The sequence below is a fragment of the Sander lucioperca genome, chromosome 18 (genome assembly GCF_008315115.2).
Source record: "Sander lucioperca isolate FBNREF2018 chromosome 18, SLUC_FBN_1.2, whole genome shotgun sequence".
NCBI classification, from domain to species: domain Eukaryota; kingdom Metazoa; phylum Chordata; class Actinopteri; order Perciformes; family Percidae; genus Sander; species Sander lucioperca.
The window spans coordinates 22,539,771-22,555,654 of record NC_050190.1 but is presented as its reverse complement, the minus strand read 5'-3'; the positions used below and the strand labels follow the sequence as shown (position 1 = coordinate 22,555,654).

The 15,884-nt window shown below is 41.8% G+C and overlaps 2 protein-coding genes and 1 long non-coding RNA gene across 3 annotated transcripts in view; 1 reads left to right on the top strand and 2 right to left on the bottom strand.

Annotated features, from left to right (window-relative positions):
* Positions 1-1,963: 1,963 nt before the first annotated feature.
* On the bottom strand, positions 1,964-4,160 carry LOC116057711. Its single transcript, XR_004106874.2, has 3 exons — positions 3,979-4,160; positions 2,132-2,267; positions 1,964-2,048 (listed from the first exon to the last, which is right to left on the bottom strand). It is a non-coding gene; the product is annotated as an uncharacterized LOC116057711 (long non-coding RNA).
* LOC116057709 (tumor necrosis factor ligand superfamily member 10-like) lies at positions 3,836-9,945 on the top strand. The gene is made up of 6 exons (XM_031310298.2): positions 3,836-4,106; positions 5,609-5,749; positions 6,271-6,316; positions 6,410-6,526; positions 7,779-8,017; positions 8,459-9,945. The coding sequence occupies exons 1-6, from the start codon at positions 3,993-3,995 to the stop codon at positions 8,666-8,668; spliced, it is 867 nt and encodes a 288-aa protein (XP_031166158.1). The 5' UTR covers positions 3,836-3,992; the 3' UTR covers positions 8,669-9,945.
* Positions 9,823-15,884, bottom strand: part of msl2a (MSL complex subunit 2a) — a 6,121-nt gene continuing 59 nt past the window's right edge. Inside the window, exons 1-3 of the mRNA XM_031310296.2 lie at positions 14,891-15,884; positions 12,433-13,844; positions 9,823-11,769 (exon numbers count right to left, since the gene is read on the bottom strand). The exon at positions 14,891-15,884 is cut by the window's right edge and continues 59 nt beyond it. Coding sequence (XP_031166156.1) covers positions 11,467-11,769; positions 12,433-13,844; positions 14,891-15,032 — 1,857 coding nt within the window. The 5' untranslated portion in view covers positions 15,033-15,884 and the 3' untranslated portion in view covers positions 9,823-11,466. The remainder of the gene's footprint in view (positions 11,770-12,432; positions 13,845-14,890) is intronic.

Here is a 15,884-nt window from a genome sequence, read left to right as displayed (position 1 = left end):
CAACACCCCCCTCTAGTGGGCTGAGAACATTATGAACCATATGGTCTTCATCTAACACACATTTGGAAACCACTGGTGGAACTAAGTACATTTACTCAAGTTCTGTACTTAGGAACAACTTTAAGGTAATTGTACTTTACTTGAGTATTTCCATTATATGCTTTAGGCATATATTGTTCTGTTTACTTGACTACTAAAATAGGACACATCGCTACAGATCAAACTACCCAACAGTAAAGTAGTTAAAATGAGTTACTCCTCAAAACAATAAAATGCTACTTACACATGAATGCATTAGCAACAGCACTACAATAATAAAACATATAGTGACAAAACACTCACAGGGGTCATTTGTCTGCATGTCAAATACTTTTACTTTTAATACTTAAAGTATATTTAGCTGATAGCTTTTCTGTAATTCAGGGCAACATTTTGAATGCAGGACTTTTATTTCTAATGAAAGTTTTTACATTTTTGTATTGCTACGTTTACTCAAGTAAAGGATCTGAACTCTACCTTCACTGTGTGACATTACACTTGGGGGGCATTGAACACATTCTTTTTTGATACCTACATTTTTATTAAAATCCTCATAACTGCATGCCTAAATGAAATCCTGATGCTGAAGTCTCAATTTAAAATCAAACACTATACTGGCTATATTTGGCCAAATGACCTGGTTGTAAAATAATAAATGTAGATCATAGAAATGAAGGATTGTGAGTTAAATATGAATCTGTCTTGGCTCCGTTTATATGCTCCCACATTCACATACAGTAGTTTCCTATCAGGGAAACACCCTTCCACTGACACGGTAACTAAGTCACTGGCAACTGTCTGCGTGCATTGTGCTGCTGTAGCATTTTTCAGCACTGGTCTTTGTTTTATAAATGAGACAATGAGCAGTGCTCAAGACGGGAATTTAGGGAGATTCCATGACTTTACCACGAGGAACGTTGGGAGGAGAAGCCTCAGGGGAGGAAAAAAAGGGAGTGGAGGACAGAGGAGGGTAGATGGAGCGTGATTCGTACTTTAAATCCATTATAGGTCTTCTGGGTGTTCAATCAAAGCTCTCCGCTTCAGGGGGGGAAACTGCTATCATTTCTAGCAGAGAAGCAGCAGCTCTCCTTATGCTTTCCAGTTTCCAATTGTTCTTGTAACTGAGTTCAGATTTTTTGGGTTTGAAAAATAGTTTCATCAGAGTCACTGAACAGTTTCACAGTACTGTGTGTTCCTGACAGAAAGACATAAGGTTTTGGTGATTTTGGTGTTAACCAAAATTTGTTCCAGTTTTTTTCCAGGGTTTTAAAGTTACGTGTCAGATTTTCCTGAAATAAAACCTTGTATTTGATCCTCTTTGTGGTCAATTGTGGTCTTTTAGCAATAGCTATTCAATATATACATGTTGTAATTACCTTTCTATATTCGTTGTTATGGTTAGTGGCGGAGTCCGCCATTCCAGATTCAAATTACCTTCACACGTCTACACAGGAAACGATGCAGCGTTACTGTTTAGGATTTTATCTCATTGATATTAGCCTCACTGTTTACTGTTCACTCTCCCCACAGCCGAAAAATTGGAACATACTTTTTAATAATACTAATAATAATACTACAACATCCCCATCAAACCACACTTCTTGCTTTTACACTTTGGTTTTTGGTAAGGATTAGACAAACAAGATATCACATGTTAATTAGAGAGCTTTGGAGGTGCTGGTAGACAGATTATGTCACCTTTACACAGAGCCAGGCTGTTTCCCCCTGTTTTCAGTCTTTATGCTAAACTAAGCTAACTGGCTGCTGGTTGTAGCTTCACATCATATCTTCTGATTTAACTCTGCAAGAAAGTAAATTTCCCCAAAATGTTGATCTATTACCTTTAAGCTTCAAAACACCAGAGGACTAAAGCCAGTCAGGACCTGCTGCATGTGTGGACCATAGACTGTATATTATTAATAATATTATATTATAATAATATAATAACTAATATACAGTCTATGTGTGGACATGTATGCAGAGGTCAAAAGGTCACCGGCTGATTGGACCTAGGAGGAAGAAATAACATGATAGGAAAACAATCTATAAACAGTTTTAAAATGACTCATTTCTGCAATAATTCCCCACATACCGTCTCTCTCTCGCCATGGGACTGTAGACAGGCATGTCTCTCAGGGTGTCATCTTCCCTGCCCGAGGCCAGATAGTCTTCAGATATCAGTCACCTTCTCCTCTCCTTCTCTCTGACGAGCCTGGGAATTGACTCACCTAATGAACACAGGAACCTCTTATCACTGTTTCTTCTGAATTTTGAGATTTTTAATCCGTAAAGGAAACAAACAAAATACGTATTCCTCTCTGTTGCTGTTGTACTCGCTTACACTTGCAACATTTTCAGTTGTATCTGGTACAGCACTACCTACCTGTGTGCACATTATGGCTGCACGCGTGCCAGTGTGAATGTGTTACACATGCTTTAATGTGGGTCCTGATTGGGAGGTTGGGAGGGCCGTGCACATCCAGGATCTGTGAACTCCTTCAGCTCCACTCTCTCACTTCCTCACACTGACAATGGAGCAGGGGTTAGAGGTGAAGGAATGAAAGTAAAGGAACCACCAGGAATCACTCAAGGTTAAGCTCTGCAGATTGAATGACTCCCCTGAGACAAATACTACTCGCTGTAGGGCTACACATTCTCTCAGATCACTTCGCAAACAATGGCGAGTTATTTGGTACTAATCAAATAGCATTCTCTCAGATCACTTCACAATAGCAGGAAAGAGAAGAGAAAAAAGGGGCCTTTTTTCCATGTTACTTTCAGATGCTGAGTATACACAATTGTGAAAATTAAAAGTTGAAAAAAAAAATAGGATTAACTTACACACAAAAGGCCACATATCTTACGAAAACACATCACCTTTTACCACTGATTGTTTCCAGAGCCTCCACGCTACACTCACCCTAAACGCCTCATTCGACTAACATGGTTATCTCATGCTGCCTTCAGCAACTCTACATTTTTGGAAGTCATAAAAACAATTTGTACTGCATTGAAGTCATTCTGACGGGAAGTAATAAGTAAATGAACCCAGTTACAAATTGTGACAGATGTTAGGACATTTGACATTGAAGTGGACCAAAGATTCTCTGAACCACAGAAAGGAGTAAACAATGTCAAGTACTGGAAAAACTGCTGCCTTCTACTAACATCTGCTACACATAATTAAAGGCTTTTATGCTTTAACAATGTTAACGCTAGAAGAAAAAGAAAACCATCCTACTTTTTCCTATCTGTGTAAAGCTCCTATCTGCTCAATACACACACAATTTGTTTGGTAACTTCCTTTTTGGATTTTAGACATCAGTCACATCTATCATTTTAGATTTGATAGATATGATTTTTTTTTTTTAGGCCCTTTAAACCTCAACTTTTAGGTAAAAGGGGATCGAAAGTCCTTAAAGTGTTCAGGTGGGGGGGAAATGGAAATTTAAATACATAACTCCTTGACAACTGGGTAAACTCCGTCTGCTGATGAAGGTATGTGATATGATAACTCCAGAACAATTACTAAATGGACCTTGAAGTAAACCTGTTTGCTTAAAAAATATAATCTGTAAAATAGCCTTCTAGCTGTAAATCTTGGCAATGGTATGTGTAATCAAAAATATATTCTATTCTATCTATTTCAAGAAGCATTTAAAGGTCCAAATGGTTTGTACTCTGGTGGTGCTCTCAGCTCAAAGTATCCACATTTCCGACAGCACTTGAAGGCGTCATGAAGTTGCATGTGCAAATTATAAGTTCTATCTAATAACAGTGACATATTGAGGCTGTTGTTAAACTCCCTCCTCCCTCCCTCCCTCCCTCTCTCCCTCTCCCTGCCTGCAGAGCAGAAATGCAGCAGAGCTTGATCTGACTTGTCCTCGCTGCTGGAAGTGTTTTCTTGCTCCTCGGAACTTATCTGGGTGCCATACTCACGCTGTGCTGTGATTATGGCCGTCTCTGTATCTCTCCAGAGTCTGGGGCTCATCCTGCTCGCAGCAATCCTCCTGCAGACCACCGCGGTTGCCGTCAGTTTCCTGTACTTCAACAAAGTCCTGAGCACGGTAAGATAGGCGTTTGTCTTCTTCTTAATCTAACAGATAATAATAGCATCAAACTGACTGCCATCTTAAAGGGAAAATGCGAGATTTGACACTATTTTAATGACTTACAACACAGCTTCAAAGTGATTTACCATTACTTTTACAGGGAAACCATACCAGTGCCATCATTTTAAGAGTCTCCATACGACTAATGTGACATAAATATACCACCGTGAACACTGTTTAGTACCCCAGACATTAATAAGTAGGCCATAGTAGAACAGTATAGGAAGGTCTAGTAAAATCTCATCAGAAATTAGGCCATGAAGTGGTTATCAACTTGAATATTCTACTACTTCCTGTTCCTTCAGGAATTAAACATTGCAGGTCGTTTTGCCTTTTTATAAGTGTATTTAGTGATATGAGGTAAATAAATAAATAAATAAAAAGTAGGCCTACCAGTTAAGCAAGATTTTCTGCCATTTTTTTTAAAGCTGGACAATGAGAGAGGAGAAAGTTGGGAGTGTAGATAACAGAAAACAATGGCAGGAAATGAGACTAGTTAGGACTCAGGGGTTGTGACACCCAAAAACAGCATATTTTCAGATATGAGCAGACATTATGAAAAAGCTGATAGAGCCAGTTCTGAGCTCTGATTGGGTAAGTCCCAGTAGCAACGCCCTTGTCACCTCATGCACGCCTGTGACCACTTCAGAGTTAATTACCTGTTGTTGCACTATAATTGGTATCCACCTGTGCCACTACTGTGTATTTGGCTTAATAACCGAGGGACTATATAACTCTGTCAAAGAATATTAGTCAAGATTATTATTAATAATAATAATAATAATAATAAATACAATTTGTATAGCGCTTTTCAAGTACTTAAGGACATGTATTGAAAATGTGTGTTTTCATTACAATGATTGTGTTGCCATCTTATTGTGGTGTTTGGTGTTTTAAGCCCCCAACGTTGTCTTCCAGGCAGCGCTGCCTGGAAGGCACTAGGATTAGGCAATGGTTAGGATTAGGGTTAGGTTAGGGTTAAAACGCAACGCCCGGGACGGGCTCAAGATGCCCTTGAGGTTAAAAAGTACACATACCATTAGAAATGAGTAAGGTTAGGTGCCCTGAAGTTCACGTTGGGGGCTTAAAACACCATCGAGCCCATATTGTCGAAACCAAAAGCCACATGAACATTTGTATTTGCTTGTTTTGGAGACTCAAATGTGAGTTGTAGAAAAAAAAATCATTAGCCTATCGTTCAATCAAGATAATACTTGACGATTTAGTTTATCGGTGTTTTTTGCCCCCAACGGTGCCTTCCAGGCAGCGCTGTCTGGAAGGCACTAGGATTAGGCACTGGTTATGGTTAGGGTTATGGTTAAGGTTAGGGTTAGGTGCCTAGAAGGCAGCGGTCGCAGCGCTGCCTGGAAGGAGCAGTTGGGGGCAAAAAACACCATTGAGCGACAATTTAATTGTTGTTGTAATCGTGTTTGTTTTTGCTTCTTTTCTGTTGACAGATGCAGGAGAGTTTCTCCCGCAGTAGCGTGTCCTGTCTGATTAACGCAAATCCGCGCTCCGAGGTCGAAGATTCAGCGCAGGACAAGAAGAGCGACCCCTGCTGGCAAGTCACGCAACAGCTCCACTACCACATAGAGAAGGTTTTTCATTATTTAATTATTATTTTTTTTATCTCACTTCAATTTGTGTGCCCGCATAACTAAAGTCTATGTGCTAGAAAGTTGTTTTTATATTATTTAAGACACCAGTGACCACTTTTCACAGGATTATCCACACAATAAATGTTCTATCCACAGTGCTGCAGCGATTTTTCCCTATAATTTTTTTCAACATTACATGCAGTTACTCAGACACCACTGATTAGAACTGGGAAAATGATACACCTCCACATCACTTCTATATTACACTGACTCACCCAAAGGGCAATGCTGCTATTACAAGGCAACAGATGACATATTTGTTGACCCAGAGGGAGGACTGTATGATTTATGGGGCTGACAACAAGGTCCCTGGTGAATTACTGAATGTTGTTAATTTAGATCTAAAGATACCTCGATGGCATAATAACTGAAGAGGTCAAGATACTTTAATTTACCGCCCATTCACTCTCTCTTTTCCCCATCTCCTTTCCTTTCTGTCTCTCTGGGTGTTTCTCTTTCAGACGATGGCTGACAGATTCCAGAAGGAGATATCCACTGCTATGAGAAGTGAGAACAATGCCTTCATTCATTATCAGTTACTACTAATAGGAGTTAAGTATGTCTTTTTCCTAAAAATGTCCTCTGCCTGTGGTTTCCTAGATAAGCTGACAGGAGTGCTGCCATTCCTGAGCCCTGGGGTCCGAGGGGTCCCTCTTCCTAAAGTTGCTGCACATGTGACCGGTGTCATCTCGTCCACGGAGCCTCCAACAGCAGATGGTGAGGATCCTCGATGGTAGTACAGGAGTAAAATATCCAGTATGTACACCAAGTAGAGTCCTGGAAAGCATATGTGACACAGGACTTGTGATTTTTAGTGACACATATTCACAATGCTCACACACCTGTGAGTACTGTGTCGCTTCACCCACACATCTCCTGGGCCAGAGGTGAGGAATGTGCTTCAAGGCTTCCCAGGCTGCTCTCACATTCAGTAACGTTTTCACACGTACATGTTTGTCCGGACCTGCAGATGTGCAGCTGCTTTATCCTTGTCCTGTAGTTGTTTTTGTGACCAGTCAAAGGGATGCAACGTCCCAATTACTCTTTGTCCAGATATTAAAACAAACATTAATTAGTAGTCTTTACCTAATACAATGTTCATATTTGTATGATTAGTGTTATTGGCGTCTGTCACAGTGGCGACCCCAAATTAAATTTCTTTTTAATTGTACACATTTTGGCTTTAAACGAAAAGCCTAGTAATAGTCTATATTTTTCTTATTGTAAATAAATCCCATGAAATGACCAAAACCCTTGGTGTAGGAAATGTAGCCTGATGTATCTTATTCCTCTGTACCATAGAGCTCCGTTGTTGTCCAAAAACTATTAATAAAAACATCAATGGGCCACACTACTGCACTGGGTGACATGTTACTTGGTTATAATAAACCTGGGCACTGTAGTTTATTTTTGACATACAATGTCCAGCTGCTATAAATACTCACTAATATTAATCTGCAGCTGAAAATAGTCCCCAACAGATGCACTATTTACTGCTGTTTGAGGAGTCAGCTGTTTAAAAAATGTTTTGCTTTTTTTTTTTTAATGAAAGTATTTAATAATGATTTACTGTCTGTCTGTAATGGGAAAGAAATATGCTGACAGAATGGAGAAGGCATTAAAAGAGGTACTAACACAATGTTGGTTTTGGTATTTTCATGGGATTTCGTGATAATGAGAAAAATATAGAATATAGCGAGCTGTCACCTAAATATAAATATACACATCCCTCAGGATGACTGGATGTGAATCTGTTTCTGCCTCCGTTTAAATGTGTGGCTGTTGTCAGTTAACTTAATACAACACTGGTGGTCTGTTAGCATGATTTACACACTTAGAGTTTAACATTTGTTTCTCATTTGAATAGAAGTGACTGGTTATACCCATTAACACTCCACTTTGTAAATCTTAAATGATCTTGCATCGTAGTGAATGGCCTTAACTCTTGTGTGTTTTTGTGCTGTTGCAGGCCCACGCAGCAGCAAGGGGTACCTTGGGGAGCGAATCGAAGCGTGGGAGGGCCACAGAGGTCTGTCCTTCCTGCAGAACATGGAGCTGAGGGGAGGAGAGCTGCTGGTGCCCAGAGCAGGCCTCTACTACATCTATGGCCAGACCTACTTCAGACTGCCCTCCACGGGGGAGACAGATGGGGAGACAGGGGAAGCAAAGGAGGAAGGAGCACAGCTCGTCCAGTATATCTACAAGAAGGTTAGGCTTTCTGCAACAGTGTCAATCGATTGACATGAAAAACAGTAAAAGCTCGGAGCAACTGCTACTGCAGGTTCTGTGTCGACTGAAAATCAGGCGTCAGCAGGACGGATATGTCACTCGCTACTCATTGGTTAGGGCAACGCAAAGTAAAATATCGCTCCCAAATAGAAATTGGCTATATATTATGAACATAATATCTGGCTGGACAAAGTCAAACACATCCAGTATATAGTTATTGTTGGTAATAAAGTCAACTCTCAAATCTCAAATGTCAGTGTCCTTGAATGCACCAAAAGCAATAAATGAAGCTATTCATTTCAGATGGTATCAGAAAGATGTTTATAAATCAATTCAATATGCTAATATAATGTATAAAAGTTAATGTGAAGAGTAATGTTTATGACAGTTTTAATCATGTTTCTGTGTTGTGGCCCACAGATGAGTTCCTACCCGGTGCCCATCCTGCTGATGAAATCGTCCCGGAGCGCCTGCTGGCCTCGGGGTCAGGAGCCTGGTCTCTTCTCCCTGCATCAGGCCGGTACTGCCTTTCTGCAGCCGGCTGACCGCCTCTTCATCACCGTTAGCAATGCCAGCGCCATGGAGATGGACGGGAGGGCGAGCTACTTCGGGGCCTTCCTTGTGGGCTAAAGAGAGAGAACCTCGGATAAAAGAGCCCGGGACTAGGATGACTTGATATAGACATCAGACGTGAACCCAAATGGCAGGGGTTTGCTTGATAATATGAGCAGCTGTCTGAGAGTCAGGATGGGAGAAGAAGAATAGACTCCAGGGAGTGCAAAAGACTTCTGGACTACGGAGCTGTAAGGATATGATCAACCGAAGCTGCAGTGGCAGACTCTCAGTGGACCTAAATAGCAAGGAAGATGAGCCTTTTGCTGTGTATTTACTCCAGCAGAGACAGTTAAACCTGACAGGTTATTAATTCTGTTTTTATGGCTAGTAAACAGGATGTACCATATGACAGAGCAAACACGGAGTATGGGCTGCTTTCAGAGTACAGGTTATTTGGAGAAGTACAATAGATGAAATAGATAAATGTTGTGTTCTCTTGTGTGAATGGCTTATATTGAGAACAGAGAGAGCTGTTCTGCCTGCAGGTCTAACAGTGGAGTCGTCATCCCCAGGAAATGACACATGACACTTAACTGGTGTTTTATGAAAAATGCCACAAGACAAGACTGTGTTCAGTATTATGAGTGGTTTCCTTTTTGTTTACAGTACTTATGGTTCAATTTCCTCTTTGTGCAATGTCTTGAATGAATGTATGGCGTGACACAGATCATGATGTCCTGCGGCCTTAAAGAGAAGCACTGATCTAACATGAATGGACAGAGTACTAAATGTGTTTCTGACACATTTACACTTCTGTATGCAATGGATAGCAATAGTTTTTTTTTTAGGACTGGATAAATTAATTTACAAATGGTTGCCAGACAGATTGAATAGTAAAAAAATAAGGTCTTAATATATTTTTCTAGTCATTTGAAGGTTTTTAGTTGTAAATCAGTATAATGGAGGTGACGTAAATTGACCATCCTGTTCTGGTCTATTTTTTTTAGGTTTTTCTGGCTTACTCTTCATTGAATTGGAAATAGAAAAAAGAATTTACAGAATAAAAAGATTCTTCCTAGCGTGTGCAAGAAAGCATATTAGCCTCAACAACAAATCTCCATCCAATGCTGAGTTCATGGTTGTGGTTAATAATGTGTTAAAACATTGTCTGCACATGCAAACTTGAATCAATAATCACCTCTACACAAAAAGACACATCACTGAAAAAGTAAAAAACTATCATTTAATTCATGTCGTATTACATGTTTCCATATTGTGGCAGTGAATGTTTCAGCAATAATAAGAATCACTCCTCAAACAAAGAGTTTTTACAAAAAAAAAAAAAAAAAAACAATACCAAAAACTAATCGGGGTTCAAGTAATGCCCAAAGAAATACATTTCGAAACATACACACACGCACGCAGGAAGATAGATCATATTTGCTGATCGTACTGTAATCCACCTGCTACTTCCTGGTCTATGAGTTTGAGAACCAAGGTTGTTTGTTTGGTCAGCCTGAGTCCTCCCGCTCTCTCCTTCAGTCTCTTTTTGGTCACCATGACTGGACTGACAAACATGTTGTAGTTACAGCTGAGACAGTAAACACAAACACAGACAATACACAGCCTCTCGAGTTATAGGAGGGCTTCAAGGTGCTTGAACCAAAACACACAAAAAAAGACAGTGGTACCAAATCTCAAGCACTTGGTATCAAAAATAGTTTCTGAGTTGGTCTCTAATCAGTCAGGACACTACAACTGAGGGAAAAAATGCACACGCAGAGGATATTTTGTCTTGTTAATGACAATCTATGGCTTCAATTTATCTAAACACACGCACAGTCATGTAGAATCCCATAATCAATCCATAACGGTGTAATATTTTAGAAGACAGTCAGCTATAGTCTATATAAATGGCAATACTGTAAACAACTGTGTGTGCACGAGAGCTGTGAGGCTCCTTGTTGGTGCTCCTATTGCTATGGTAACCAAGAATGGTCTTTGTTGTAATTTGGCCAATCAATCAGACTAAGTGCTTACAATCCATCATCCGCCTCCCCACTGACATTACAGTAAATCTCAGCAGGCGCATACACACTCATACACACTCATACACGCACAGAAACCGTGAAGCCAGCCAAGTGCTTTGACATTATCTTGCTGCCTGTACAATGCCTGCATCAGTCAAGTTCATTAAGACAAATTCATTATCAGCCGACAGTACTTGGATCGAGTGAGTTAATGAGATAGAAAAGGCATAGAGTCTTGTGTGGGACATAACTTCTCTATAGATTAGTCATTCACAATCAAGGTGTGAACACATACAGGGTTAAGGATTAGTAAGGGCCGTCCTGATACCAATTAAGCATTTCTTTAACACACATGGAGTAATACTCAAACATGGAAAATGCTGCGACAGGTGACGATATGATGATGCAGTTTTTGTTACCATTATGCACCGATAATCACACATGCGCACACTGAAATCTATAATGGTGCGCACACAATAACAAACACAAAACCTTGTATGGGTTCCTATTGCCTCTTACAGTATGTCTGTGGTCTATGAACAAAAAGCACCTCTGGAGTACAGAACAGCCTTGGAACCGAATATAAGTGTTTAACTACAAACAGGCGACAATACACACCGGCACACAGGCACAATACAGGAGGCTTTGGCACACCCATGCTAGTCTTACTACTCAGCATTTTCCAACACAGAAGAAGAGCAGGTTACAGAACAGGACAGACCCATAGCTGCCTTAGATTGCCTCCCCTCAGGAAGGGGGGAGGTACAGGTTGTCTGACAGACACAATGATCAGCCGTCACATTCAATCAGCATCGAGCTGTCTGTTTTTGGAGTCCCAGCCTCTCATCCAATCAGCAGCTCCAGGCTGTCCTCATAATTGGGCTCTTGCAGGGGGCTGGGGGACAGGAAGGCTGTGGTAACAGGGGTACCCGTTGCTGTGGCGACATTGAGGAGGGTGTTAGCGCGGATGCTGGTGGTTGCCGGGTTGCGGAGTGCCGCGGCTGCAGTGATGCTGGTGAGGTTGATGCCGAGTGTGAGCCGCGTCTGCTCCAAGGCTTTCTCTGGCACGGCGAAAGCCTCTAGCTTCTTCTCCCCGTTGGCCATGTAGGAGTTCTGGCAACCTCGACAGATACAATCCAAGCATGCCTGAGAGAGATGACAAGACACAGTCAAGGAACATTAGTTGATTTGCATCGCACCAATATTACATAAAAGCTGCACAATAACTGATCTAGCCCCAACTGCCTTTGATAATGTAGTCAAGATGAATAAGAACAGCATGGTAGTGCATTTACTCAATGATGATTGGGCAATTTAAACACGTTCTTTAAAAATGTGGTTCCATTTATTTATTTTCAGCACAAATTTAAACCTGAATTTTACAGATTAGGATTAAGCCCTTCTTAAAGATGTATTACTGCCATTGCTTGCTTCAACCAAACCATTAAATGTTAAACCAACCATGGCAATGCTGAAATTAAAATAAAAAAGTGCAAAGGCATCTTTACCTTAAAATGAAAGCTTTGACAGGCCAAATAGTACAACCATAATCTTAGAATTTACAGTGTTTATTTGAATTCCCATTAGTTGTGATCTTGGCAATAACTACTCTTCCAGGGGTCCATATTCATAAAAAATAATAATTAGTTTTATCAAAGAATATTTTACACTTACACTACATAAAACACCCAATCACATAATGATACCAGTGCTGATTAAATAGACAAATTTAATTTGCGGTTAGTAAAATCAGTGAAAAACTGACAATGCAAATGCAAAAAAAACATCCACACATGCAATTATTCTCACCTTGCGGTTAGAGTAGCAGGGACAGCGCTGCCCCCTACAGGTCAGCACAGATGGATTCTGGGTGGCCCTGCCACACTTACAGCCCTTCTTCTCCACTGGCTTCTTATATGGAGGCCTAATAGGCGCTGGGGGCACAAGGCAGCCTGACATCAACTGTTGGTCTTTGCTTCCATCCTTGATCTTGGAGCCTCCACCACTGCGGGCCTTCGCATGGGGCTTCTTAGGGCCCGAGTCAACATGCTTCCTGGCACCTTTATTGTGGTTCGGCACAGGGCGACTGGGCTTGGGGGGCACTCCATTGGGAAGGGACGAGTATGTGTGTGCTGGTACAGTTAAGGAAGGTGTAGGTGGTTGCATGTACAGTGTCTGAGAGGGGTTTGGAGTGTGTACATGTAAAGAGGGGCCCTGTAGGATGGAGGCAATAGGGAGGGGTTTCACCTTTTCCCTGTCGCTCTCTGAACGAGAACGTTTACGTTTAAGGCGGACTGGCGGGGGCTTGGAGGTTGGAGGAGGATCGAAGGAAGAGGTGTGTATGTGAGCACCATGACTTGCCACTGTGTTAGTCCTGTCTGTTTGAATCTGTGTGTAGTTGTGAGCTGCGTCAGGCTGTATGTACATTTGAGCGTGTGCTCTGTCCAATGTTATGTGTGTGTGAGTGTGCATGCGTTCTGGCTGTGTATGAGGAGAATCTCGACCAGGCTGAAGGGGATCCAAAGTCTGTAACACCTCCTCCACACTGAGGAGCAACACCTCCCCCTCCTCCAGCTCCCTGCTGCTCGATTCCCCATCCCTGAGTGAGCACACAGTGCCTGGAATTGGGGCTAGATGTCCAGTGGTCAGACTCAATTCTAGACCACCACAACCAGTATTGGACACAGACAGGCCTGCCTGGGGCTGCTCCTCTACCAGCTCGCATACTTCCAGCTCAGGAGAAGAGGGATCCAGGTCCTCAAGCACTTCTCCATTGCATTCCTGTGGTCCATTGGAACGGGGAGGGTCAGAGGAGGAGCTCTGGGGTACAGCTGAAAGCTCTGCAGGAGCAGGTGGTGCCTCTGTGGGGGTAAGGGACTCAGGGGCAGATGGATTCACATCTTCCTGTGCTAGGCTTGGATCCTCTGTCTCCATCTCCTCTTCGTGTGACATTAGCACTTCCTCTAGCAGGGCTAGAACCTCTGGAGACCCTCCCAAATGGCTGCTGATCGACTGCAGCAACGGCGAATGAGTTACATAGAGGCATAGCTTCCTGTAGCACTGCACCAGCAAAGAGAGCTGTTTGTTCTCCTGGAAGCAGGAATAGTCTTTACAGCGGCTGCATGACGGCCTTATCTGCATTTTCTGGCCTTTACAGGCCAAGCAGACATAATGCTGACACTCTGCATGTGTTGGGGAAATGGGATCCTGGAGCAGTTTACCTGAGACAAAAACAAGAGGGAGCTGTTAATCCACGCATGTATCCACTTCATGTGCAGCAACTATGGCAAAATAAACTAGGTGGACTGGTCATTTTCATTCACTGTCATGCCTCTACAGAAACCGTTGTAATTACCATTTGAATTGATTAATCTGACAATTATTTTCTCAATTAACCATTTGGTCTGTAAAACCATAGAAAACAATGGAAAATGCTTATCACAATTTCCCAGAGCCTAATGTGACTTTTTCAAATAGCTTGTTTTGTCTGACCAACAGTCCAAAATAGATGCTGAATCACTTTATGTAAATGAACTAATCAATGTATCATCTGCCTGTTTCAATACCAACTGATGCATGTCTAGCAGATCAGGGTAATCAATAAATGCAATATCAATATTGTGTGACTAATCTGGGATTTAAGTTTCTATATCTTAAATGTTGCCGTTTATTGCACTTTTTTCCCCGGAACTTATCTGTCTGGTTTTTTAAAATAAAAAAGGGTAATTATTATGTTCACATTACTGCTTTTACTGCTTACATCACCCAACTTGTAGTTCTGGTTAAATATTGCAGGAAAGCACACATAATCATGCAAAAATACCATTACAGAGACCAGAAATATTGTCATATATCATTCTGTCAGTATTGCACATTTCTAAATGCAAACTGTGCCATTGTGCTATTCCAATAGTTAAGCGGTGCGAGTAAATAAAGCATGAATAGAAAACACATGGCTCTGCAGCAGACACAACACAGGAGTCATCGGTCTTGACAGGAGGACAGATGACTGGGGCTCAGCCTCGGTTGCTAAGGAGACCACAGTTGTGAGCACGACAAATCGTGTCAACAGCTGCGAGCACACGTACGCCCACGAACACTTCAGCCAATATGAATATTTACGTTATGGTAAAACACCAATTACATTAGTAAACTGAAACTAATTTGCGGCACAAAAAGGATGGTACTCTTGCAGTGGTGACACAAAACAACACTAGAGCGAGTGATATGCATTGCTATTCTACAGTAATATTTTCAGGATGCTTACCACAGACGAGGCATGCAAGAGACTGTCGGAAGAAGGGCAGTAGCGTGTACATCTCTGCGAAGGTGTGAGGCTGCCGCGGGTCACACTGCAGCACGGCCCGGCTGGCGGACACGTACAGAGCGGTTGCATTAACGGGGTTCATAGCGGTGTACTCCGCAGCCTCAGGGAAACACGGCCCGGGAAAAAAATCCAGCCACTCGCTGCAACGGAGCTAAAGATAGCCAGATCTCAGGGTGGATGGAGGAAATATGAACTGGCCTGATGGAGCAACAATCAGTCACTCCATTGTGTCAATGCAGGCACATGAATTAATAATAGACACAATAACAGACAACGAACATGCTGAAGCGGTCATCACTAAACGCGCACAACGTTAGCTCGGCAGGCGGCTAGCTAAAGTTAGCATCACTGGTTCGTAGTAGTTACTATTCACCAACGAGGCCTTTCAGATCACAATTTAAGTTTCTGTTAATTAGGACCAATTAGACCCTAGGTTATAATTATTCACATTCTCCCTAACGCTGCATAACAGCTAACAGTGAATCCAATGACCCATGTTTAAAAGGTTAGCATTATGTAGCTAGCGTTAGCTCACGACATCAGCAAAACGTTTTACACGAGAGATCATCGATGTTAGCCATAGAGCACATTTACTATCCAACGCTGTGTCCACGTCGATGCTTAATTGCAAGAAGAGCTGCTCCTAAGAGCACACATTTGTTTGGTTAGCAATTAGCTAACATATCCCAGGCGCGCACTCGATGTAAACAAAGCTAACCAGCTTGCGTTAGCATGGCTAGCCAAATTAGCTAGCGAAAATTCAACCGGATCACTAACCCCCTAGGGCCGTTATGCCTCACGCGTAGGAGGGAAATGCAAGCTATAAATTGAAATCCTGCGATTCTGATACGTTTTGCTATAATACTTGGCGAGCAGCGACCGAAACATAGCTAACTAGCCGTTTTACAAATGCATCAATCATTCGATTTTCCAC

Coding starts and splice junctions, on each gene's coding strand:
- LOC116057709 (XM_031310298.2), top strand. CDS start 3,993: ATGGCCGTCTCTGTATCTCTCCAGAGTCTGGGGCTCATCCTGCTCGCA. Junction 6,317..6,409: donor GATATCCACTGCTATGAGAA/GTGAGAACAATG, acceptor GTGGTTTCCTAG/ATAAGCTGACAGGAGTGCTG. Junction 8,018..8,458: donor TCCAGTATATCTACAAGAAG/GTTAGGCTTTCT, acceptor TGTGGCCCACAG/ATGAGTTCCTACCCGGTGCC.